A 26,578-nucleotide genomic window follows, 5' to 3' on the forward strand; every position below is an offset into this window, starting at 1 on the left:
GTGTCAGGCACGTCCTTCTCCATTCACCTCCTCCTCCTCCTCCTCTGCTTCCTCTTCATACTGACAACTCCCCATCCTCTCCTTTCATTTTCCCTTTTTTCTTACCTATTCAACTCAAGTTGTTCCTCCAGCACATTTAAAGCCCCCTTCACAAGCTACTTTTTGTGTGCTTAATAATCATTTTCGGCATTATACGGGGCATCATACTCATACGTAACAGTTTGCTCTTAAGATACACAAACTTCTGGTTGCAAACAGCAGTTAGCACAACAAGCAGATTTACAACTCTTTCAAGAGCTCTTTGCAAAAGAAAGGCCGTCTGTCAACATGTTTGTGTCCACTGGAAAAATAATTCCATATTACACTCCACTAAAGAGAAGCACAGGGCACGACACTCTGTCTAGAAAACACTCTAAAATGAAGTACCTTATACACTACTGAGGGGCTAGTAGTACTCATATCATGGAGGACCCTTTACTTATGCTCAGTGAGCATAAGGGCACAGCCCTAATGCGTCTCACTTTTAGAGGCCCTTGCTTTCATCACAAAGTTAACGGCGAATGATACCTGAAAATTCCCCTTGATACATAGTTTTGAGAGAGGGTGGTGGGGTCGAGTGTGTATGGGAACGTACTTCTAAATATCCATTTCAAACACTTGAACAGAGATATAAGTAAAGTCCTTTCTTGTAGAGCCCAGTTAGTCAACGTCTCCCTGGACCAAATGTGCCACAGATCTTCCCTGATATGAAAAAAAAAAACACATCCACAATTAAACAAAAGAGTCCCATGTTCAGCTCACCATCTGTGCCGCTGCCCATCAGCCTCTGCTGGCTGCACTCTGCAGACAGAAAAAATAACGGGGATTGCGCTCATTGCTTCAAATAAGTTTGTGTGCAACATTGTTTATCCAAGAGCAAGTCCTTCAGAGCAGGAGGTGTTCTCCCTCCCACCCAGTTCCTCCAAATATCCAGTGCGGTGATGGCCACTCCTCTCGAGTTGGAATTGCAAGGATAGTAGATAAAAGAGAGTCAGGGGCAAGTTAGTGAAGCATTTTTTGCCGCTCTGTTTTCATTACTGCTGCCTCTTAAAATGCCCTGGCCATTTTAATATATAACAGCTTTGACTTAATTAGTTCTGTAAACAAGCTTCCAGCCTGTATGTCACAGACTTTTAGCAAAGTGGTAAGCAGTGTTGGGGGATTGAGTTACTCTGCTATTAGCATGGAGAGCACTAAACTTTATTGGAGACCCTACCAGCCATCAAAGTCCTTCTGTTTTGGCTTCAGGGAGAAAACCAAGTGAAAGCCTTTTGCTAAGGTCTCGTATTGATGATGTAACTGATCACATCAGTGGACATTGTAAACTGTCCAAACAATAAAACCATGGGGACTGCAACTGGAGACTCCTGTTGGCACGCTATGTGTGTGCTTTCACAGGGCTTCTACATGTGGACTGAATGGGATCTGTCACAAATGTGTAGTTACAGAGGTTTAGTTTGTGAGGTTTGGAGCAAGGCAACACGTCATTTAATCAAGTTCTCCTTTTGAATGGCCGTCTCTCTTTTTTATCCTTTCTCATCATCCCTACTACAGAGGGAGAGAGATTTAGTCTTTGTCCTTCAGGATTACAATGTCACTTGTTTTAAGATAGCAGATGTTTTGATTGCAGTGTTAGGGGCTTATCAAAAGTTAAAGCTCAAGGCTTTGTGAGTTTTTTCCCTTGGCTTGTTTGTACTCCTTCAGTCCATCCTCGGCGTTGAAATCGTTTGGCACTAATTTAATCCCAGGATGAGATTAACTCTTGAGTTGATTTAGTTGCGCTTTTTTTCACACATGTGACAATTAAACATATATATTAGCAAAGAACTGCTTTGTCCCATGACTTACTTTTCTCTTGGAGTCTGCGTGGAGGCACTGGGAGATTAGTAAAAAAAAAAAGAAAGAAAGAAAGAAAGAAAAAAGACATAATGAGCACACGGTTTGGTTTCTCTTATTTGCTTCGGCTCAGCATCGCTCTGGCACTCTCTGCATTATTTCGGTCTCCTCTTCATGGCTTTCTGTTTCACAATCAGCCATTTTTTCCTGCTCCTAATGGATGAGCAGTCGCAGCTGATGAGCAGCTAAACAGCATCATGTTGATCATCAAACTGTTGACTCTGTTGGCTGGCTTGTTCTTTCATATGCATTTTCTAGTTACAGTAGATGAGAGTTCAAGGCAAGTTGCATGTTGCGCAGAAGTGAGCAGCATCGGAGTGGTGATGGCAGAGCTGCGTATCAAAGTCTTTCTGGATGCAAAATAAAATAAAAATGCCCTCATGAGATGTGGAGCTCTATGAAACTCAAGAGATGGTACTGTCCACAGCAATGCCATAAGCACCCTTCATCCCCTCACCTCTCACATGGTAATGGCCCCAGTTCATGCATTCCTCAAGGATGGGTACAAACCACAGTTTGACTGTCACGCACAGGCGATCGTGTACAGTACACAGGCACCCACACACTGATACACACATCAAGAGAATAAATATTGGTGGAAAGGTCAGGGTGAACTTTATCTTCACAAACAGGTTGGAGAAAGCAGAGCTCCCCAGATGAAACAGAGGGACACTGTTAAGCCGAATCATTTCATTTAAATTGTGTATCCATTAAAAATAGCCCCATATCATGACATTGGCTGAGGCACTGACGTGCTAACCCTGAGCACAATACGAGATCTAAGGTGTGAGGGATAACACATTTCTATAGAGGCTGTTGTCTATCAATCTACCATGTTTTTCGCACACTTGTTTTTCCAAACCTTAAACGATCTGTACATCAAGCAGGTCTGGTTCTATTTATTTCCATTAGACCTGTCTTTCTCTCCCCATACAATTCAAACCTCACTGTATGTACACGTTATATGCCTCTACCTTTAACCCTGCGTCCACAAAGACACACAAATGCACAGAATGTGTGTGTATCTCTTCCATTAAAAATCCAGAGATTAAAAGAGAAAAGGCCAGCATATCATTGTCCACTGCACACTTCAAAGTCTCAGAGGCTTTCTCACATGTGTCTTTAATGGGGTAAAGAAACAGTGGGGGACATGCAGACGTTCACAGGTTGAATGTTAAAGGTCCCAAGATTAAAGATGAAATTCAATTACACCCACAATTAGCTGACCATAATTTATAAGGTGGATTTTAAAGCATATATTTTGATATGGGACAGAGGACAACAGACACGCAGACAGACAGTAATTCTTCATACAGCTCATACTGAAGACAGGGCCTCAGTGATCACTAATAGATCTCTCTCTCTCAGCCTCAGAGCAATTTATTCCTTTTTTGTTAGTGTGTGACATACAATGTAGCACACTGGACAATACAATGCTGTTTTAGTTACTTAATAAAAACCTGGCATTTTAAGGTCAGTAATTAAACCATATGGTCTGAGTTACTATTTACACAGTTTCAGCCTAAATTACGCACAAGTGAATAGATGTTTTTCTTTTTATGCTACTTTTGTTTTAATACAGACAAAATGCTCTTACATGCTGGTGTTTACTATCAATTAATATATTTTTAGAAGAGGAAAAAATCTGGGCAGCAGTGTTAGCAGTTAGTCAGCTGCACATGGATTTTCCATTTCCCTCTGTTACAAAGAAACCAGAGAATTCACCAGGGAAGTGCTCTAAGTGTCGTCTGTGCTCAGTGGCTGTAGAGTCTGCCCTGTTAAATGCTCAAGTTTTTATGTTACACACACAACAATGCCATTATCTATCTATTACATACATTCTAGAGGCAGCTTTGGCAGAACTTTAAGTCCTCTGGAAACATCTGTATTAGCTTGGCAAATCTGGATTTTACGACCAGATGTGTTCAAGATTGGTCAAGCTGGATGTGAGACAACGGTCATGCCTCACGTCTAGTTTGACCAGCAGCTATCATGAAGTCATTACACAAATTTTCAATAGAATCCTTTGGCTGTGCCACTCAAGGACTTTCACATTTTGTAACGCTGTTCCAGTGTGATTCAGCTGCATGCGTAGGATGCTTGGGGTCACAGTCTTGTTGCAACATAAATCATCAAGCCAATGTAAGGTCTTTGTCACTGAAAAGCAGTTTCACCCTGATAATTGGCCCGTATCAGACCGTATTAACAGTTTCCTCCATCCTCACAAGCCCCACACAGCCTGATGCTTTCCACGTAGAGCTTTTTACAACAGCTGAGGCATTAAACTTGTTTCTTGAGCTGCGCAGATAGTTATCTTACCAAATCTCCCAGCATGAACAAAGACAAATTTATGCATATGATAAACTTGCTTTTAGTAGTGCTGTTTTGTAATCAGTTCTTTATTATTCTAAAAAGGATTATGCATGTTATCTAACACAGCAATTTAATGCACTGATTCTGTTTGGTTACCAATTTAGAGAAGCAAAGACTCCAAAACTACAACATTATGGTAAATATTTCATATCAATCAGATGAGTTTAAATAAACAGAGGGCTGTATGGTAATTGCATGAAGATAATAGCACTAATTTGTGTATTCTCAGATGCTTTTGTTGTCTCCCCGGCACAAATGATTTTCTCAGTGTGAGACTCTTATTAATGCACTGCCAAAAAAAAAAAAAAAAAAAAAAAAAAAAAAAGCACAAAAATAGACATTGTTAAAGAGAATGTGTAAGTCCCCCAATTAGCACAGCTAGATTGGAACTGTTAGCATGATAATAAGAGAATAATAGAGCAGGGGAATGATCGTGTGTGCGTGTGTGTGTGTGTGTGTGTGTGTGTGTGTGTGTGTGTGTGTGGAAGTGTGTGCTGCTGTTTGCATATGCGTGTCTGTGTAGATGCTGTGCCACCAGCGCTCTCCCTTGTGTTGAAGAGCTCTGTGTTAGCCTGCTAGTAGGATTATGTGGGGGCATTAACAGCCGAGTCAGACGGGCTTGGCTCTCGCCCAGGGAGGCTCAGTCCAGCATGTTCATCCACCATTTAAGGAGACTGTTAGCTGATGAAGATGTGCACATGCAAGACTGAAGATAAAAGAAAGCGGTGACCCGACTCATTAGCCCCCGTGATTTAATATATTGACACTCGGATACAAATAATTCCATTTAGCAGACTCTTATCGGTGGGGAGGGAGGGATCAATTTAATTAGTTATGAAATGTGACTTCTTGTCAGGAAGCAGAAGAAATGCTGACGTTAAACAAAGTCATGAGCAATTTAAACAATAAAGCCATTGCTGCCCTGTTAAAACTTAATGATGCACAGAAAGGTGTAATAGATAGAACCTCAGCAATGGCAGTGATGGTTTGTAAATGAAGCTAAGTGGATGAACAGTTGGTATGTAATGCCATCTGTGTGTTAAAACAAATTCTTGCTTTAGGAATATAAACATTAGATTCTGTTTGAATGGTCTGGGGTCTGTGGGTTTTCTCCCATTAGGGCATGATTCTGTCTCCTTACTCTTCTGGATGAAATGCACCATCTATTTACTCAACCCTTATGGTACACAGGTCAGGCTACTGAACTGTATTGCTCTGAACCAAAAAGATAAATGTCTTAAAGATGGATTTAAAAATAACTAAATGGACAGATGGACAGATCTTACAGATCCAACCTTGATTGATTTCATAGATGATCACTGGCTTTATTGACTCTCACTAGTCAAATGAAACATATGCTTGCTTATACTGTTTCTTTGCCAATGGTGTAGGACTGTAGACAAACATAGATCCATTATTGATGTAAATTACACAATAAAGCCATGCTTTCGTGTAATTGGCCTTTGTATGCAGACACCTCAGCAGTTTAAGCAGCGATAATTAAGAGGCTCCATCTGAGAGGTGCCACATGAACGGCTGTAATGTGTGAAATCACACCTGAGGGTCTACTTAAAATTAGTCACCTGAGGGGTTTGTAAAGCAGCCATGGGACGGGTTAATTCATGATACAAACCTGCAGACTTCTATCAGCGCTCACAAGTGACAAGAATAATCCACACAGGAACGAAGATTACCAGGCACACAGGAATGCAAATTTGCCTTTTAAATGAATCACAGTGCTAAATAATCCAGATAACTGAACATCTATTCGTTATATACACATAGAGTGAATGAAGCCCTTATATGCTCTGTCTGAATATCACTACAAAGGACCTGTTTAGAGCTCCACAACCCTTCCCTGGATGAGGGCAGAGCGCCTACACTTAACATCCATTGTGCCCCAAACTCTTGCAAGGAAAATATCAGCTGAGGCGAGAACACATCCGCCAGTGTGATGTTGATTTAGTTTCTTCTCCCTCTCTGGATGGACTGTGTTTTCTCTGCTAATGTTGTGCAAACTGTTTTGTCTTTGCACTGGCTTTGCATGGACATCGTCCTCAGCAGTGGGCACACTCACAGGGAGAAGGAGCTGCATTAATAGGCTCTACTGTGTAGGGGCAGCCGGCAGGGAGAAAGGGGCGCGTGTTTTCTTAGGGCTGGGTGGCAAAGCAAAGCATTCAGCCCATGGCCAACGCAGAAAAGGAGCTTTTTGTTTTTGGGGCGGAGGAGAGTCCAAGCATTCCCCAACAGAACACAATGAATGAGCCATTTTGTCCTGCAGTTTTTCATAGAAACAGAATTGCAGAATTTCATGTTTGTTTGTTTTTGCCTAACTTATTTCGCCAAAACGCCCTTTTTCTTCCTTTTAGAGATTTCCTTACATTCATTGCTAATTCTTAAATATAATTCAATCTTGGTCATGTTTCCTCTCTTGATCTTCTACAAAATGCTGTGGTTTTTCTTGCCCATCATTAGGTGATGGTATTTGAGTATGTTTGAAAGTCTCCACACACTTGTGTCTCCCGCCCATCCTCACAGGCCTGCTCTCTGCTGAGCATCAGAATGGGCTCAGTTGTTTTCTGTGGCCCCTGCAGCTGGGAGGTAGTAGTGAAGACACAGCCTCAGTCTATGATTGGTGGACAGGACAGAGGGGGACACCAGCCATATTGTGGACAAAATCATCACAAAAAATAAGGGACGCTCTTTTGTTTCACAGTCAGACAAAACACTTTTTCTCAGAACTGCAAGAGGTTTTTCCCCTCAAACACAGGCAACACTCAGTTTAAAGAGAATATACATATATCATTTCATTTACAGTTATTTTATAAAACACAAAGCAGTGAACAGTGAACAGACAGAGCATTTATGCCTCTCCGCTTGCTCCACAGTGTTGAAGATGTGATATTTCAAACCTTTACAGTCACATTATTTCATAAGCCTCACATACTTAAATCCCTCTATTTCCCACTCCCCCTACGCCGTTCACATCACATGGCTGTAGCTGGCAATCTGACTAGCCCGTGTCCAATGTTCTTTAGAAAGTCACTCGCCCCCTGCAATAAGGGTCAGAGGCATTTCGCTTATTCCCATTTCCATACAGCAAGGATGTATACTCAGGATAACGATGCTGGCCCTAAATCCACTTGTGGGTTTGTTTATGTCTGCTCTCTTCTTTCCTGTCATTACGCTTGCTGTTTGAGGGAGTCCCCATGGATTTGGCCAGTTTACGGCAAACCCTAATTTTATGGCCAGACCCTGAAAAAAAAAAGACTGATCCCCTTCCCCCAAAAAGGGGCTAATATTGTTTGGAAATACAAAACTGAATTTGCTGTTAAAAATCAGCTCTTTTTTAAGGGTGTAATGCAGGATTGTGCTGGAGTACGTACAGAACGACACATATTGTGTCAGCATGTAGGAATGCACTTTCTTATGCTAGAGCTAATGTCTAAATGTTTGCCTTTAGTGTGTTCAGAATCAAGCACAGAGAGCTCTTTCGTCACATAAACATACACCAGTGAAAAAAACTCAAACAAGAAGAACACACTTTAAGGCTTTACTTTGATATTCAGTGTCTTTAGATACATTTCATTTAAAGAATGGGCACAGTTTTCTTTATACATAGGTGTATTAACCTAAACGGTTACCATTTCTGTGTTTTGTGTCAGTGCATGATTTAATGTCCTTGCACATGTACTGACTTGATATCCATAAGGGTTTTGTTAAACTCATTTTTGTCTTCCTATTTTATAATTTTGTGTCACACTTGAGGTCAAACTTTTATTTAATACTGAAACGACATTAAATTACAGTGGTGTGCAGAAATCCTGTAAATGCCAGGCAGTGTATTTAAGCAAACAGTAGCCTGCAGTTTTATCCAGAATTCCAAGGAACTCAGGAGGAACGATGAGTTGGAGGAGGGCTGGAGCGGAGGGATTTGGGGTGGGGTGTGTTAGGCAGGTCAGGGGGTTGGACTACCCTGCTTTCAAGCTCCCATCGACTTAATATAGACATATTGGAATGGCTGTTTTCCAAGAAGGCTTGTTTTACTGTGTAAGGAATTAGTGGAACAAGAAGTCATCTATTGGTTAGTCCCTCTGGATGGCTCGACCTCACTCGGTGTCTGGATTTGCTGCACTTTATCCTGAACAGCACTCGGTGTAGCACACACAGAAGCGTGACTGATGTGCAGCGTTACACTCAAACCTGAGCAAACAGTGCCTGCTGTCACAGTTAGAGCTGTACCCCAACAATTCAGAGAAAATATCACAGGACTTCTTTTCCAGGCTACTGCTTGTACACTGTTGATCTTTGGCTTTAGAGGTCTGTTTTTGACTTTTGTCAGAAAGGGTGCCGCACAAGGATTTCAGATGCAGGAAGGAAGTGAGGAGAAAGGTCAGAGACTTGACCAGGACAAGGGCTCTTTGTTGGTGACCTGAACCTCTCCAGTGTATTTGCCCTCCCCTTTCCAGTGCGCCCATTTTCAGAGCAGACAAGCAAGGAATAATGTGCTTCAGTCTAGAGGGCGGAAACATGAAGACCCTCATTCAAAGGCAGAGGTCTGGAAAATCAAAGTCTGGTTCAAATCTATTGATCTATTTGTCTGGTTACCATTAGCTACAGACAAATCCAAACACCATCACATCTCTGTTTGATCAATGCGTGTGTTTGCCATGTGCTAACTGCTTAGCGTACAGTGGTGGTATAACCAGCTGATAAGTGACCAGGAGTAATATGTGCTTTAGAAAATGTTGATTGTTTCATGGGGAAAAAATCCTGAAGCAACTCAGAGAATTCAGCAGCCCAGAAGTGCTTCCACTGAGTGATTTTCCTCCTGGTTAGGCTCCAGTACAGTGTACACCCAGCGGGCTGTGTACACAGTGGTGGGTGTTAAAACATATCCTGCTGTCTAGTGTCAGTTTTACTGTGTGTGCTGCTGTTGGGATGTAGCCAGACTTGCAAGCTTCCTCAAGATCACTTTCCCTTTAAACGGATCACAAAAGGTGATTTCTTCTTGCAGGCGCTTGGTGTGCAGCTCAGTGGAGAGCAGGAGGTGGAACGATGTGTGAACTATCAGGTCTTACAGCAACAGCTGGAGTCTATCCTCCCTGAGTGAAATTGCACATCCCCTCGTATAGAAAATGCCAAAGAGATGGTTAGTGAGAGGTGCGGATCTGACAGCTACTAAAGTGTGGAAGTAATTTTATTAAAATGAGATGTCAGTGAAAAGTGAGTCCTCCTCAAAATGATTACTGGTGATAATGATCTTTTCCTTATGGAATAGGCATTGTCAAAGAATTAAGGACATCGTCAACATGAGCTCCTTAGAAATTTTTGGCTATATATGGTTGTATTTTTGTCAGTATTTTCATAAAATACTTGACGGTTTTACATGGCAAATGAATGCAAATTCTATCCAAGATAAGCATATGTGTGAGAGGTGTGTTAAAAGGTGTCAAGCAGCAATTAATCAGGTCACAGGTCCTTTCAAGCTAATAACCATGAAACATGGTGAGAATGTCTTTTTTGCCCCTTTTGTCTTTTAATCTTGTTAATACTGACCGATTCTGGCAGTAAAAACAAACACTCTCCCGGTTTCCCTCACATAGCGCATTGTGGTCCATAGCGGGCACACAAACTTGTGTGTGTGGATCAGTGCATGGAAGTGTGAGGGGGGTTCAGAGGGAAAGCCAGCAGGGGTTTTCAGGCCTCCTGGGTGCTATGTAGAGGCTATAACAGACAGTGAGGAACATGGGTGTTGACAGGGTCCCAAGTGAGCGCTGTAATGCGCTGTACATCTCCATTTGCACTCAGTGTTTTGGAGCTGCTTGCTCGCGTGTTGTAGGTGGATGCGTGCACGTCTACAATAACAAAACCACGCACTCTTTTCATTAGCACAAATACGTTAGAGTTAAATGTGCAAAATGCAGGTCTGCAGAAAAATTTTTGTCTCCGGAAGTTTTTCTTCATCACACAGCTCGTTAAAAAATAACTATAAAAGTGCATCTTTCATCTGAAATATGCTCAGTGCTGTCTGTACTTCCCCACAGGAAAGCCTCAGGAATAATTAAAGATCAACGTAGTCGTAACAAAAGTAGATCATTCATAAGTTAGTGCAGTATTAAAACTGAATTTGAAAGCGTATACGCGTGTGTGTGGGGCTGGTCCTCTGCAGTGTGACCCTGGGATGGGCTGCAGAGGACCACTTTTCAACCACTGTACAGTCAGCTGAGCTTCTGTAAGCGCCTTGTTGTTGAGAGGTTAATTCAGACTCTCTAAGTTGTATTTGCTAAAATGAATGATCAGTTAAAAAAGATGAATCTCCATAAAACTGATGCAAAACTGAAAGAGTTTACAATAAGAAACTACAATAAGAAAAAGGTGCAACTGAACTAAATATTGCAAAATAAGAAAAAGGTTGCCTTGTAATTTTTAGCAAAGACTAAAATAACTGTGATTAGCTCTTCTGTAATATAGTATCTATATGGCATCCTACTTGCAGTAGAACTGCTAGTTGGTTGTATTTATCAAATAGCAGCGTCTCCTTGAGAGGGAAACAGATTGCATGCTGGCCTGATACAGACTTCATCAGGTCATCTGAATTGATGATACATGTTGCAAGGCGGCTGAGTTCCCCCAGAAACCTCTGCTGGAGTGCTTGCTGGCAGAGACGGGGGCCTCAGCCAAGTCTGTCTGACTGATCACTACAGATGCTCCTCTTCAAGTATTCTGAGTCAGATCCTTAGTGCTGGGTCTTGAGGGACAAACAATAGCACCTGTTCCTCATAAGATAGCCCATTCATGTATCTTTAATGAAGCCTGGGGGCAGATGGTGTGAAATGACATTATCCAGTACTTAGCAGTGCTAAGACAAAGGAAGAGCAGTGCCAGCACAACAATGCCGCTGTATTTACGAGGAGAAGGGAGGACGCTGCCCAAGTGCCCCGCACACATCTGCTCCACTTCATTCTCCAACTCCTCAAGATCATCTTGGCAATAGAAATATCCTGGGCACTCAGCCCATACATAGATGAACTTGAGGGTAACTCTTAAAGAGGGGGGGGGGGGGGGGGGGGGGTTTGTAGTTACAGAGGGAGAGCGGAAGCCACACATAAATATCTTTCTGTCTCTGCTTTTTTTAAAAACACACTTCTTATTTTTTTCCCCTTTTACTTTATTTTAACAGTGAAATAAAAAAAGCACTTGTGGAAATGTTATATGTTCAGCCACTGTGCCAGCTGTTAATTGACAGCTCAACTAACCTCCACTATTTGTTGCCACCTTGAAGCTCCTCAAAATTTGATTTGCCTTTCTCTGACATTAGTTGCCGTAAATTAAACTTTAATGCGTAGAGCTCATTACTGCAAATCACAGCCATTCAAACTCAATGCATTCATTTCCCCTTCAACGCACATTCACACTCTGTCTTGCTTCAGTGAATCTTGTATATTCTGCTCCATATTTTAAAATAATAATGGTAATAAAAGCTGATATCCCAGATGAAATTATATCATTTACATTTAGTGCTGCAGAAAAATACATCTAAGTATCTGATGCCCTTTGCTGATGTCTCTCAGTTTATATACTGTGTGTAATCTGTATATGTCTCGTGCAATTTCACATATATTAATGAACGCAGTCACATTTGCCTTCTCAAATAATTACAAACAAATATTATAGAATTGCGTAAAAGGTACAAAATATTTAAATGCTTTTTTCATTGTGTAGCATTATGACAAGCAGCTGTGGCTCAGTTTGACTTGCTGATGTGATCTGAAAACAGATGACTGTAAATATGCTTATGAGGAACACTTTAAGGTTGCATATACAGCAGTATTGCAGATGTTTTAATGTGTTTGGAGCTCTGTGCATTTCCAAGCCAGAGGAAATAAAGACAAAGAGCTTTGAATGATTTACTAACTTTGAAAAACTGACTTAAAAGCGAAAAAAAAAGAAAATCACCTCTGATTAAGAGTGAGGCACATTTTAGTTTTATCCATTTAGCACAAATATTTTGACAGTCAATTTTATCACTTTCAATTTACTGCTGATGCATGTTAGTTAATCCATGAAAATGTATGAACTCCCATGCAACACACTTGTAACACACTTGGAGGGATGTGGACTTGAGGGAGCCCTTTTCTGCCCTGTGACTACCACACATTCAGCAACAGACTCCATCTGGTTTTACAGTCCAAATACACAGACAGAGAAAAGCTGTGTTCCCCAGTGTCTCCCCCCCCCTTCTCCTGTCACTGGTCCTACCTCATGTTGTGACATTAATTATTGTGTTTTTCCATATGTTCCATACATGCAAGGCCAAGATCCATCTTTCATCCACAGCCTGGAAACTTGGAACACAAATCCCTATAAAGCAATGTTTTATTTAAGGTCATTTGTCGCAGTCTCCTTGGCCATTTATTTTTCTTCAGCAACAGCACATTTTACAGAATTACTTTTGGAAGAATTACATACTTTTCTATTCTTCTATAATGCACTTTCTGCACTTGCACTTCTGTAAAAGCTCAGTAGACATAAAATGGTTCTATTTATTTAGTTTTCAGTCTAGCTCTGCACCTCTGGACAGATCAATAAAGTAGTTTTAAGTAGGTTTAGCGTGCTAGCTGTGAGAGAAACTGGGTGCGACCACTCCTGTAAAGGGTCTACAGGGGGAGTAGCACAGACTGAAAAATTGGAGATCATAGCAGACCTCAGCCAGAACATGGGGGAAAAGTCATTGCTCAGAGCAGGTTGATTTCATGCCCCAATGCAGCAGCAGTAATTGCACCCAGACCTGTTTTATTGCGAGTTGATTTTAAGGAGGGATGAATGGAGAAACATTCTGTAAAGTGTTTATTTTGGGGGATGACCTTTATTAACCCATTTTCCAGGCAGGTTCCCCTGAGGTGGCCTGGCTCAGTGCTAGATTAACCCTCGCGGGCCCATGGTAGCCAGGCTGCTCCCCATCATAGAGTTTCAGGAAGCAGAGAATGACAGTAAGATTGGACCTTGCAACATGTGTGCAAAACCCCCACACACCACTGTTGAAGCTACTCACCCACCCTTGATACACACACACAGGGAGTTAGTGTTGATATTCCTAGTAGGCGAGTCAGCAACAGACTAGATGTTGAAGGTTAATATGTGCGTGGAATAGACAGTCAGAGAGTGACATGAAAATCAAAGAAACAGCAAGTACTTCTCAACTGGCTGCTATTTTCCTCTGCTGAAAACAGCTGTAATAAATTACTGAATTGCCTTTAGGCTTTTATCATCTAAATAAATGATCACCCAAGATTGTGTGAATGGTTGATCTTCCCTTGAGTGAGTGTGTGTTCATGCATGTACTGCACATGTGGATCGATTCTGTCCCTGCATCCGTGTATTACATTCAACACTCCTCTTGCTAACATGCTAAAACCTACTGCAACAGCGAGGGTACCTGTGAATGCTTCTTTCAACACACCGTACCGACCTACTGAGCCTCTCCGCTCTCTGTCCCGCATGTCGCTTCCTCTAACTGATGCTGGAACAACGTGTGTTACCGGTTCTTTGATGTGCCGCGGAGAAATTGTGGTTTGGATTAAGAGCGGGTGCAGCTCTGCCAGGTATTGTGTGAGCACACGAGGGCCGTCATTGCCGCAGAGCCCCCTGTCAGCACACGTTAGGAAGAGCTGTGATCTGGCCTCCCCCTGAGTGGGCTCTGTGTTTCTGTGTACCATGACTATGCTTAGGCCTCTCTCTGATCTCCGCTCCCTATCTGTTCAGCAGGTCCAGGGTCACATGCCTCCGCTCATGATCCCCATTTTTCCACACGACCAACGCACTCTGGCAGCAGCAGCCGCCGCCCAGCAAGGCTTTCTCTTCCCTCCGGGAATGTCTTATAAGCCAGGTATGCTTGCAAACTGAAGTCTTCATTTTGTCTTTCCAACTGTCTCTCTGCTTGCTGTGTCTTTTCCCTTACACTTTTATTCCTAATTGTGATTTTCAGTCTTAAAGTTGCATGACAAATATTTAGCAACAAGCAAATGTTTGCTTCACACTAGCACGCTCAGCTTTGTCTGAACTTGGACTTGAGACCAAGGCCTGGGAATGTTCTAGTCCATGTGGAACAATAGATATGGGTAGAGAAGCAGAGGAATGTAAACATGTCCTCAACATGAAAGTGTCTTTGAGGAGTGTGCTGGCTGCAATTGTTTTTCAAGTATCCACTGTTAGATATCCAATAACACAGGAGGTTAGCCCTGCCTGAAAAGTCTTCCTATTGTTATATGCATAAAAAGCACCCCCCCCATTACAGTTAAAAATAATTTGACAGGACTTTTGACAGTGAAATTAACTAATTAAAAGGCAATTATAAGGTGGATAGTTTGTGTATGATGTAAGGAACAGGTTTTCCTGCATGTATAACTGTTTCCATTGCCTGTAACAGCATGCATCCTTTCACAATAAAAAAAATGTTGCAACATGTTGACTGATGCCAAAGCAGTAACCTTATTCTCCCTTGTATCCTTGTGAAAATTAAATGTGTGCCACCACATACTATAGTGCTGTACTCATATAAAAAACATTCATGGCCTATTGCTCCCTGCTTCTCAGCTGAAGCTTTTCACCTCACATGGCCATCTTTGTCCAAGCAATTTTTAGATGTGTTTATTACCTATTCAATCAATTTAAAAAAAGAAGTTTTCCCATTTTCTCTCCCATTCATGCAAACAGAAGAAGACTGTGTTATTCTGATGAAAACCTTGCTGTCAAAAAGAAACGGTATTTAGGAGTCAACCACAAAAAGGCAAGTCTACTTGTCTGTCGTAAAAAACAGTACCAGAACAAGGAAGAGGACTGAAAACGGAAAAAGAAACACTGGGAAGTCAGCAGGTTCGCAGCAGAACATTAAAAGGTGTGGTAGTGCAGTTAATGAATTAACTATAAAACCACAGGATGAAAAAGAAAGTCAGCTATTTTGGAACTATGGAGCCATGACAGCTTAAACAAAGTGCCTGAGGGGGAGTCTTTTACCAGTGTGCTTTCTGCAATAGGTTTGACACGGAAAATGTTTTAGTTCAAATAACAGGAGCTATTATGGAATCATGGTCAGGGGTCGCCATGTGTATGGTTTCTGCATAATTCATGAGTTCATGAAGAAATAGCAAAGGGGGGCTGAAAATGACTCTTGTAGTCAGGAGAGGTATTTCAAAACATGTATTATCCCCCCCCCCCGATCGACACAATATACACAATAAATCCAGAGAGCACAATGTTATCACCACCACCTGCAGGGTATACAGGATGCTGCCGTGTCCTTTTTCCATGAAGCAAGTGGCCAAGCATTCACTTCCAAGACTAAGGCACACTAATCTGATGTTATCATTATGAGACAGCTCTCAGGGACACTGCTTATGACCCCCGGCCCTGTGGCGCTAACATGGCAAACAGAGTCATTCTGGCACCATAGTGGTAAGTCATCACACCATCCGCTGGCTGTGCTCAATGGCCTGGTGTTGCATGGTAGACAAGCACAGTCATAGAAGCACCAGCTCATCTTTTAAACAAATAGACACAAGTGGGACTTCCCTTACTTCCCTTCAGTCTGATGTGGCTCTAATGGACCTGCGGAATGACCCCATAGTCTTTGGGTTCCTCTGCCAGTCTCCCTTATGGACATCCTGCTGACAGATGACAGCTTGCTCGTGCTATTTCATATTAAATATTGCATTTTCACCACATTTCAGGTGTCACACTCTGATATTGTGGTGTTTGTTGTTTATGTCATTTCAGTTGGATTACATGGTTTCAGCTCAGATGAATCAAATTAAGTTTGGTACTTGATGATGTACCTGTATATTCATTTTCCTGTAAGCCCTTTTTTTCTATGAGCTGCACTGGTGATTCAGTAAAATTTAAAAGCAAGTGAAAAGAGAAGATCAGGTTAGAGGCTACTTGTCAGTTCATTCATCATCATTTGATTTGGTCTAAGAAAGGTTTCAACTACATCTGTCAACTCTCAGCAGATCTATGACTTGTATTTTATGGCACCGCATGACCAGGGAAATACAGCCTGTAGTGACCATGGTGTCACCTGCACCCCCCCCCCCCATTCAGAGTCCAGGCTCTGGGCATGGGACCAGCCATGGCCAGTTAAAAAACAAAACAAAAAAAACTCCACCACACTTTTAAACGTAATTCCCTTTTGCCAGTGACGCTAGCCTGGCACAGTGCCCATTCTGCTGGAGTCTGGTGCCTCAACGCAGACTGTGTGCACCCAAGACCCAGACCTTGGAGTCGGAGACCCCCCCCTGGCTGTGGTGTGCTCACTTAGCACATGACCCTCCTCAGGTTTCACATGACATCTAAAGACATCCAGCCATTCATTATTTCCAAAACCTACGTCACAGACAGGACAGAGAAAGGGGGACAGAGAGAAAGCGATACCAAGAAGAGGAGGTGTAGAAATAACCACAGTGCACCCCCACACATCCAACCCAGCGCTATTTGAAACCACTTCTGCTGTGTGATTTTATTTGCTACTAAATGGGGATTGAATTTCCATGGCCTGCATCACATTGTGCTGTGCTGTACAAGATTGCAAAGGGGCGAGCAGGCGAGGGCAAAGTGAAAGAGAAGGTATATACATTTACCTTGTCTGTGGCTTAATGGCTCCATATGTTTGTGAGAAGAAGTGACAGGCAGAAGTGGGGTCTGAGTGAAGGCCAACTACCCCTCCCCACTCCCACTGTCCAGCCCACCTCCCCTCCTCAATATACATGCTTCAAACCAACCTCCCCTCTACCAGCGCTGGGCTGCCCTGTCTCACTGGGGCTGTTCTGTCCGTCTCAACACACTAGGCTGAGTGTGTGAAAGCGTCTGGTACTCAGTTATACACCCCCGTGGATATCACTCATACAGCAGCCATTTTTATATCCATGTCTGACAAACATGCTGATGGCAGGCCAACAGTAGTGAATGGTAAGGAATAGGGCTTCTATTTGGAGAATAATTCCTCCTTGCTTGATCACAGTGATAAGAATGTGTGGGGTTTTTAACCTTGTTATTGTGACTGCACACTTGTTTGAACCAGTTCACATACAAGTGCTTTCACTCTGCTGCCAAAGCTATCACTCAGAAACAAACAATGTAGTGTTGAACAATAGCCAGACAAGTCTACAGCTGTATGAACGGCATGAGAGAACATGCTGGTCCTTTTACATAATCACTAACTGAATAGCGGACACACACACACACACACACACACACACACACACACACACACACACAAATAAATCTTGAAAGAACTCCTAACTTGTTAAACTATGCAGCAGTTATTGTTGTCATGGTATTTTCCAGTAGGAGCACTGTGCAGGTGGAGGAAGGACGGACTGATGTGAAACGTTCCTAAGTAATCCTGCTCCAGTCAAACCAGCTTAGCCTTTTGTTAAATGCAGATGTTTGGGCTTGAAGCCGAGGGCTCGTTGCAATGTGCCACATTGCTGTGGCAAAGTAGTGCAGGGCCCAGGATCTGTGTTGGCACTTGCCTGGTCGCTGTGGGCCGGCTCATTGTCTGAACCTGTATGCATTGTTGTCTCTCTCTCTCCCTCTCTGACAGGTGATAACTACCCGGTGCAGTTCATTCCATCCACAATGGCAGCTGCAGCGGCGTCAGGACTCAGCCCCCTCCAGCTTCAGGTATGTACAGTACTATGACAAAGAATGCTAGGGACGCCCGCCAAGCCCAAGGCAGAAAGGATGGCTAAGCAGCTGTACACTAAGTAATGAGCTGCACACTAAATAATCCTGGAGGCCCCCAGCTCACACACGCTTATCACCTTACATATGTAATTTATCCTGTTTTATAGAGGATTTATCCCCACTTGCTCTGCCAGACAGAGGAGTTAGGAAGATAATAGTTATTAGAGGGAATGAGAATCACTTTGGTTGCCTTAATCGCCTGCCAGTGAATTTATCAGAAGACAATCGACTGTGGAAGCAAAGAATCTTCTTCCCATTGCTTTTATCTAGCAGAACCACTGTAGTATTTCTTTTATCTCTGTGAGGAAAACAAAAAGGAAGAGAGATTGGATGATATGTGTGCGTAGTAAAGGCAAACTCATGGTATGTTACACACAAGGAGGCTGAGTAGGGGTTTTGAGGCATAGAAAATGTTGGGATAGGCTCCAAGCCCTACAGGCTCCTCCAGGACTTTTCTCACACAGCATTTAAAAAAAGCTGAACCCAGGTCAGGGCTTAACCTGAGGCCATAATGTTTAATATAGATAATTATCTGCATTCTGTCTTTCAAGCTGTTACTATTATGAATACTACTGTTACCAGGGCTTCTCTCAGCCAGGGCATGATCTTTGTTTCCAAATTGTTGATTATGATTCCCTTGTTAACTTTTCATGGATTTTCTTTACATAAAAAAACATACAAGTGGAAGCTGAGTAACCACTACATCTGTTCAGCTGTAGTGCTGCTTGTTGCTCCTCTAAATATCGGTTTCCTTCGCAGTTCTGAGTAATTGTAGATCTTGTTCGTTTCAAACTAGAAATCTGTACTGTCCTTTGGAAACAAAAGGAGGAAACAAAGGATTAAATAGCATCTCCCCTAACATATGGTTAAGTGGCCACTGCTGCTTTGTCAACAACAGTGAAAAGTTTCTGAAAGCTGTAACACATGACACTTGACAGCAGAAAGCAGTATGTTAAGATTAAACAAGGGGAGCTCAAGACTGAGGGTGGCGAGGGGACTCTTTGCACACTGATATATGTAGCATTTGTCCTTCTGAAGCTACCACTGTCAGTGTTAACAAGCCTTGGCAAGTTCTAACAATGCATGCAGCTGGCTCCACAGAGCTGTGCGTCATTATGCAGCCATGAGAACAGCTATCAAGAGCGTATAAGGTGTCAAATGAGTCCGCTCATGTTTGCAGACGTGCGTCCGTGAGACGAAAAGACGGGGGTCGCATTTCTGGGGTGCATATGTGTCATTTAGTTTGTTGATCACGGAGAAGTCCGTGGTAAGGAGTGGTAGTTCAGACAGGCATGGTGAATCTATTTATAGTCGTGTATGAGGTCAGATGAGACAGTCATATATCTGAAGGTTGGGGTGAAGAGGGGAGACGAGTCTACAGTGATTAATTCTGATTATGTATCTAACCCTGGGAATGGGCAAAAACAGTGCCTCCAAGACCATGACTTGGCTGACCTTTACAGAACACAGTAAACAAAAAGAGGTGCATTTTCCATTAATTGAAGTCTGTCAGCCTGTCACATATTCTGCCTGCTGGCTGCTATTTACCCTGCACAGAGACTCCCCTTAAAACAGCAAGGCAAGTCAAACATGCCCTTTTCTACATAGCTGGGATCAACAAACCATGTGACTGCCACCACTTCCTCTACAAAGCACTGGGAGCCGGCTATGATTAAAAACATCATATCAAGCCAGACGTGGAATTGAGCTGGAGTAGTCACCTCCCTTTTAGAGCAATAATAGCACCAGCACCTTCCTCCTTCTTCAAAATTAAACTATTGAAAAGTATACTCCAATACGTGTGTGTGTGTGTGTGTGTGTGTGTGTGTGTGTGTGTGTGTGTGTGTGTGTGTGTGTGTGTGTGTGTGTGTGTGTGTGTGTGTGTGTGTGTGTGTGTGTGAGAGACAGAGAGAGAGAGAGAGAGAGAGAGAGAGAGAGGACTCATGAGTTCAAAAGGAGCAGATAAAATGTTCTTCTCATAAACATGAACAAAAATCACACAAGGACAACATGTCATGAAAAGGGGTTGAAACAAAATACGGAGACACATTGTCTGGTAATCAGTACAGTGAAGTGCCTATGGCTGTGCTTCACGTGTGTCTTTCAGCTCCTGTAGTTAAAAACGTGACAGCTACTTCAAATTGAACACATTATGTCCAGTGTCATAATAATGAAACTTGCAATTTAAACACCACTGGTCAGATTATTTGGCATAAAAACACAATTAAGATCAAATAAAAATAAGATGATTTAAGGCTCCCTTGCAAATTTTACTTATTACTTATCACTTTACTGAGTTTATTCTTCTTGCATCATCAAGCACAATACTCAACTAACCCTTTAAACCGTCCGAAGCTTTTCCAGTTTCACCTCCAAGCTCATTCTTCATCTTCCTCACACACACACAAGAACCCACACACACACAACTGAATCTTCCTGTCAGCTGCATGGCAAGGTATAATTTTCACCAATTTACTCAGTTTAGATTGTGCAATATATGAACCTTAAAAATTATCTTATTGGAGGAATTAATTCCCACAATGCTGCAGGGGTAATGTGATCAGCCATCCAGTCAGAGAGGCAAGCCGCTCCGTCAGTCTTAATGTTGGCCACGCAGCCTCGTCACAATCTCTTGTGTCATAACAGTCTGCCCCCCCCCCCAAGAGAAGAAACCGAACAAGGTAACAAAGGCTTATAGCTGAAGGATGTAAATGAATCTTCCAGGATGCGTTTGAGTGTTGGAGATAGTAATTTGCTTGTCAATACAGGGTGGTAGCATCATTCTGGTAGCTGGCAGTCTGCAAGTGGCTGTCACTGGGCATTGCTGTACCACAGGGCAATTTCACTCAATGTTTTCCTGACAGATTGGCTCTCGTCCTCAACTCACAGGAGGGGAGGCGGGTAAACTATCCCAGCGCGACATGCCCCTCTTCATTAGTGCCCACACAGGGTCGGGATGAGCCCAGCACCAGCAGGAAACAATGGCTCCATCCCTGCCTGTCCTTCCCTGATTACAACTGACACCTCTCACCGAACAGAGGAAATTGTGCTCAGATTGTAGCCCAATCAGTCCGGACACCTACTATATTCAATTGAGTGAAGAGACAAGAAGGGAATTTCCCTAATTCCACAAAAGAATTTTCTATTTGGGATGGCGCCTAATTTGCTGTTTGTACACTACACCTTGCGTCAGTTGCCGAGTGAAAAACAATTTACTTAAGGCCAATATGAACTTAATGTATATCACCCGTCCTTTATACAGAACCACTAAACAGGAGGAGGACCTTTGAGCAAGTCCTGTTTTCCATCATTGGAAGCAGACTTTGGGGTTTAAGCCATTTTCAAGACAGCATTATTGGATAAAACAGAACATCTGGGTTCTCTGTATGCAGCATCACTGTTAGAGCTAAACAAATAAAAACCTTCTGCTTTCACTCAGTCAAAGTCCATTTTCTCTCCCTTGCTGTCTCTGCGTTACTGTCTTGCTTTTCCAATTTCCCATCCACATCTTGAACCACCTCTGTCTTAGTTTGTGTATTTCTCTTCAAATTACTCCCATCCTCTCTTTTTCTTTTTCCTCATTCTGCCTGTGTTACTCTTTCTCTTTTCTCCCTGAATTGTCCAGAACCATCACATCCTTATGCTTTACAGTAGTGGAAGTCGGGCTGCTTCAGCTAAGACATAACGCCGCAATTACCATCCGCCGTGTTTGCTCTGGCATCTCTCTAGGCCCACGATAAACCTGGGCCCAGCCTCAGCTCATGCTCCCACTGTAAAGATGAAAAGCAGCCCACATGCTCAGCGACAAACCCGGACCAGATCTCGAGCAGACAGACACATCTGAAGGAGTACTCAGAGGCTGAGACGACTGGAGTGATAAGAAAGAGTGTTACACAGTCAGGGACAAACAGGAAGAAAGTAGGAGAGCCGCAAACCGCACATTATCTTTTGTTTGAATGTAAATGCCTGTGTAGTACAGATGTGAAGAAACAGCTTCCATCATTAACAAGTGAAGCACTTTTGACTTTGAAAGAGAGGGGGGGAAGGAGAGAACAGACATACTGTAGAGAGCAGCTGTTTCTGTGTTTATGAGCAGAGGAGCTTGGTCTTTGAAGGTAACCCAGAGCAGTGCAGCAATGCTAGCTGTGTGTGTGGAAGGCTGGCTAATAGGATGGCTAGGTGAGCAGCTGGATAGAGGCAGTGGTGAACAGAGGGACAGATGGACAGATAGAGTGGATAATGCAGTGAGCTGCACTGAATGGGAGGGCTGGCTCTGGGGCCCCTGGGCCTGGAGAACCCACACACTCACACCCACACAAGACAGGCTGTGTTTGTGTGTTTATGTGCCAAAGAGAGACACTGATAGAGATGAACTTAAATGTATATACTGTAGATGTAAGCTAGAGATAGGCTAGAGGAGGGGTTAGAGCAGAGCAGGTTGGGTGCCAGCAGATGAGACAGATGTTGGGCCATACTGGAAAGCATCGGCACAGTGCACCAGGACGCCTTCCTCCACTCCTGACATCTGGGCTTAGCCTGGGTCAGCTTCTCTGGTCGCTCTGGGCAATGAGCCTGTACAAGCCTTGTGGCAAACGGGGCTGGCGCTGCGCTGCCTTTTAAATGGTGTGGTGCACTGAAGCACAGTTAATGCCCTCATATCCAGCCCAGTGCTCAGCGCCCAGGCCAGGCAGAGGTGAATGAGACATTGACAGACAGACAAACAGACAGGCTCACACACAAAGAGTGCGATTAAGAGAGTGTGGCAGTCATCAGATAATGCTCACCACATGGAAAATGCAGAGGGTTTTAATTGGTATTAGGAACTCTTATGGTTTTCAGTAAATTTGTTTTGTCTTTATTTTGAGATTTTTGCAGGCTGCAGTCACAAATGTGCAATGCACCGTCATTGCTGGCAGCAAGAAATCTGACAAATATCTGTCACTGTATTTTCCAGCACATATTGCCTTGAAGCAACTCTGCCTTTCTTCAGGAAAAACAAGATGCACATTTGTTTTTCCACAAAGTTTTTTTTTTCTCTGCAGAGAGGAAAAAAAAGCATTGGTGGAAGTTATGCGCTTTGGGCTATGATCTTTTTCCATAATTGATAATTGAGCTTTAGTATCTGCTCTGTTGTTTAACTAAACAAATGGACGCTGCCTGTTTTAATAGCACATCATACTTCTGAGATGTCCAACATCATCAGCAGAGTGTGTAATCTCAGTTTAATGTCGCAGGCAGAAAAGTGAACCTCCCCATTTAACCTCTGCTGCCTCCAGAGGGCTTGTTTTTAATTACCAGAGGCTAACAGGCTGACCTTGGGCGTGCTGCACTCACTTTGGATCCATGCTTGCTGAGCTCTGCTCAGCTCTACTGGGAAACAGGGAGTGATGGGGTCAGAAAGAAGACCTTAGATTTTGTGTTTGTGTGTCTCCTAATTAATGTTTGTTAAGAAAAAGGCAAAACCTTTCAAAGCACTGAGGACACAGAAAAGCAAACAGAGATACTGTATTGTAATATTATTAAGTTACAGAGGCACAGGTTTGATAATGGAAAAAATGTACTTCAAGCTAACAGCAATTACATACATACCTCTCTTTTGCCACCCACATTGCAATCCCATTAGCTATTATTTTCCTATTGTCTACCATCATTCAAGCTGTACTTTAGTGTGCTGTTCTATGGCTTGGAAGTATGGGAATGAAAGTATAGTTTGTGCCCTAGAAGACATATATGTCTCTCGCATCAAATCTGGCTTTATCCCTGATTGTATTTATTGTTCTTTGGCTTTAGGGTTCCAGGGGTTCCAGGTTACAAAGGTAACCACTGCTTCTCACCCCATGGCACTGACCTGCTAATCAGCGCTGAAAAGGGGGACCCTGACTGAGTCTAATTTGAAGCAAAGTCTAATTGTGCTGTTTTTCCGGGACAATAAAATTCTTCTCATTCAAGGTCAGGGACATGCCCGTTGACAGGCCTGTTAGCAAACATCTGTCCAACAGACTCAGCTTCCGCTCCTCTACTAAGACTTGTGTAGCCTGGAGTGACATGCAGAGAATGGAGACTCCCCTTTCTCTCTCTCTCTCTGTCACTGTTTTCTTCTCTCTTTCTTTCTAACCCCCCTCACACACAGTGTGCCTTTACCGCTGACATTAACTAAGTCAAGCTCAGATGTGAAGAAAATAGAGTTGGGTCTGCTCTTGTGTCCATTCCTATCAGAGACAAAAGGCTGCTTGTGAGGGAGGTGGGGGCAGTGCTATCATTGTGGGAACATAATCAGTCTGTCATTTCCGCTGCCCATGTGCTGTTGTTATCCCCAGGTCCCCTGGAAGAATGGACCTTTTGTACCGCCGCTTATGTGGCAGCGATAAAGTTTCTTACAGGAGCACATATGTGTTTGTATCTGGAGATATGTGCATGGACATAAAGTGCTTTGTTTGGCTTTGGTCTGCATTTACACTGCCGAAGGTGAGGCTGGGTCACTTTTTCCCCATTCACACAAATGCAGTCTGTATGTGGCCAGTCAAACCAGGAAATGAGACAGGGTTTGCTGATTGGCGAGAGAAGGAGAAATTAGATTCTCCCTGGCAGCACCATCTGAGTGAATAACACAAAAAACACAAACACAAAAAACCATAGTCTAACCTAGTCTGAGGATAGGCCAGTGGGGGAGTTAAGGGGTGCTATCTGTCTGATGAAGTGAGGTCTAAGGCTACATGGAGTAACACTTTTTCCCCAGACAGTAGCTCTATTTGACAGACCCCTGCCATTTCCAGCAGGAGACAAAAGCCAATTTCATCACTTACCTGGTGGCCAATCAATACGGACCTGGGGCGGAAAGAAGTCACAGCGGTGCGGGAGAGCTGGCCTCTGTAGGCACAGAAAAACAAGCACAAAAGCAATCATCAAATCAGTCTGGTATTATCTGTTTCAGGTATTAATGATATAAAAAATGGTGCAGACATTAAACTTTAACTTTATGCAGGATCAAGGATAAATTACTATGTCAGAAAACTGATCCAACAGACAATTAGCAGCCTGTGGCTCACCAGATTTTAAAAGAGTATTTCCAAACCCTCATATCAACGTCTTAACCAACCTTTCTAGTATATGCCACATAATCAGCCCAGTGGTGGAAATGTAAATTGAGCTTTCAGAGTTCAACCCTGTTACAGGCACAACTGTTATTGAGTGCTTCGCCAGTGATTTGAACCAGCCTCTTGTGTGGCAATGTCACCAACGGTTGGACATCTTACTGATATAACGCCAAGGAAAATAACGGTGATTACATCAGTGTTCTTTGTGCAGGTTTCTAAGCCTTAATAATGCATGTGTTTAACATATTCTGTGATGGCAATCCAAGTGAGGTTGGGTTTCTAACATCGTGGAATGGGACAGCCTCACATGGCTGTGTGGAGACAAATCACAGAGCAGAAACTTCAATAGGAAGCTGTGTAGATCTAGAGAAATGAGAGATCTTTGCTAACACACTTGCATCCAGTCGGCAAACTTTTCTCTGTGATGAGTGGAAAATAGGGGCTCCAAGTATTTTGAATGAAAGCCATCTCTGTGTGGTTTTTAAGACTGCTGTCTCTCTCTGGGTTCAGCCTTTGAAATACAGTTAAGACCTTTGATGGAGGTTCTCTGCCAGCCTCATGGAAAGAGAGGAAAGACGTAAAAGAGAGAGAGAGGGGGAGATGAAGGCAGACACAGAAGCAGAGAGAGAGGAAAAGACAGAATATAAAACTCTGAATGTTTGCTGGATTTGGATGTTAACGCCTTGCGGGTTTCTCCACCTCCCTGCAGCAACTGTATGCCGCCCAGCTTGCCAGCATGCAGGTCTCTCCTGGAGCCAAGATGCCTCCACTCCCCCAGGCCCTCAATACTAGTGGGCCCATCTCTCCCTCCTCTCTGAAGAATGACAAGAGTTCCTCCAGCCCCATCACTCAAGTCAAGGTACAACACTTAACTCCTTCAACCTGCCCACCCACCAGCCCAGGCCTGGAGTGCTACTTGACCTAATCTAGCCTAGCTGGTGTTGTCTAAATAAAATAGCATGGACACTGTTCACCGTTTCAGTGTTGCAGTCGGCCGGTGGTTAGCCCAGGCTCAAACAGGCCATCAATCTGTGGGGCTTTAACAAGGCCCTCTCTCTCTTAACCAGAACTCTGTGGACATGGTTGCTATGGCTATGGCTGCTCCAAGCCAGTAATTTGTGGAACACATGGTTTCTAATTTTTTTCACAATGAAAAGTTTCTTTTCTTCCTTTTTTGTTACTGAAATGGAATAAAACCATTACAACAGCGCTATACAAATGCTGACAAAAGGGAAGCAAAATGCAAGATTGACGACCTTTTCTTGCCTTGTAAACAAAGCAAATGCAGAATGTGTGTCTTCTGCTGCTGTATGGCATGACTCCACGAGACCTCCATGCAGAAGAAAGGCCATATACATCATCTCCACTCACTAAGGCCATAATCAGAAACATATGCCCATTTGGAGTAGTTTAGCTTAATAATATCACAATGG

At 43.0% G+C, this 26,578-nt stretch overlaps 1 protein-coding gene across 6 annotated transcripts in view; it reads left to right on the forward strand.

Moving 5' to 3' along the window:
• Positions 1-26,578, forward strand: part of sox6 (SRY-box transcription factor 6) — a 129,967-nt gene that overhangs the window by 80,527 nt on the left and 22,862 nt on the right. For 3 of the 6 annotated variants that reach the window (XM_070993590.1, XM_070993812.1, XM_070993742.1), the window contains 3 exons: positions 14,074-14,197; positions 17,909-17,988; positions 25,855-26,004. In XM_070993590.1, coding sequence (XP_070849691.1) covers positions 14,074-14,197; positions 17,909-17,988; positions 25,855-26,004 — 354 coding nt within the window. The remainder of the gene's footprint in view (positions 1-14,073; positions 14,198-17,908; positions 17,989-25,854; positions 26,005-26,578) is intronic. The other 3 variants (XM_070993667.1, XM_070993862.1, XM_070993899.1) reach the window with 1 other exon arrangement.

This window comes from Chaetodon trifascialis, chromosome 1 (genome assembly GCF_039877785.1).
Source record: "Chaetodon trifascialis isolate fChaTrf1 chromosome 1, fChaTrf1.hap1, whole genome shotgun sequence".
Taxonomy (NCBI): Eukaryota; Metazoa; Chordata; class Actinopteri; order Chaetodontiformes; family Chaetodontidae; genus Chaetodon; species Chaetodon trifascialis.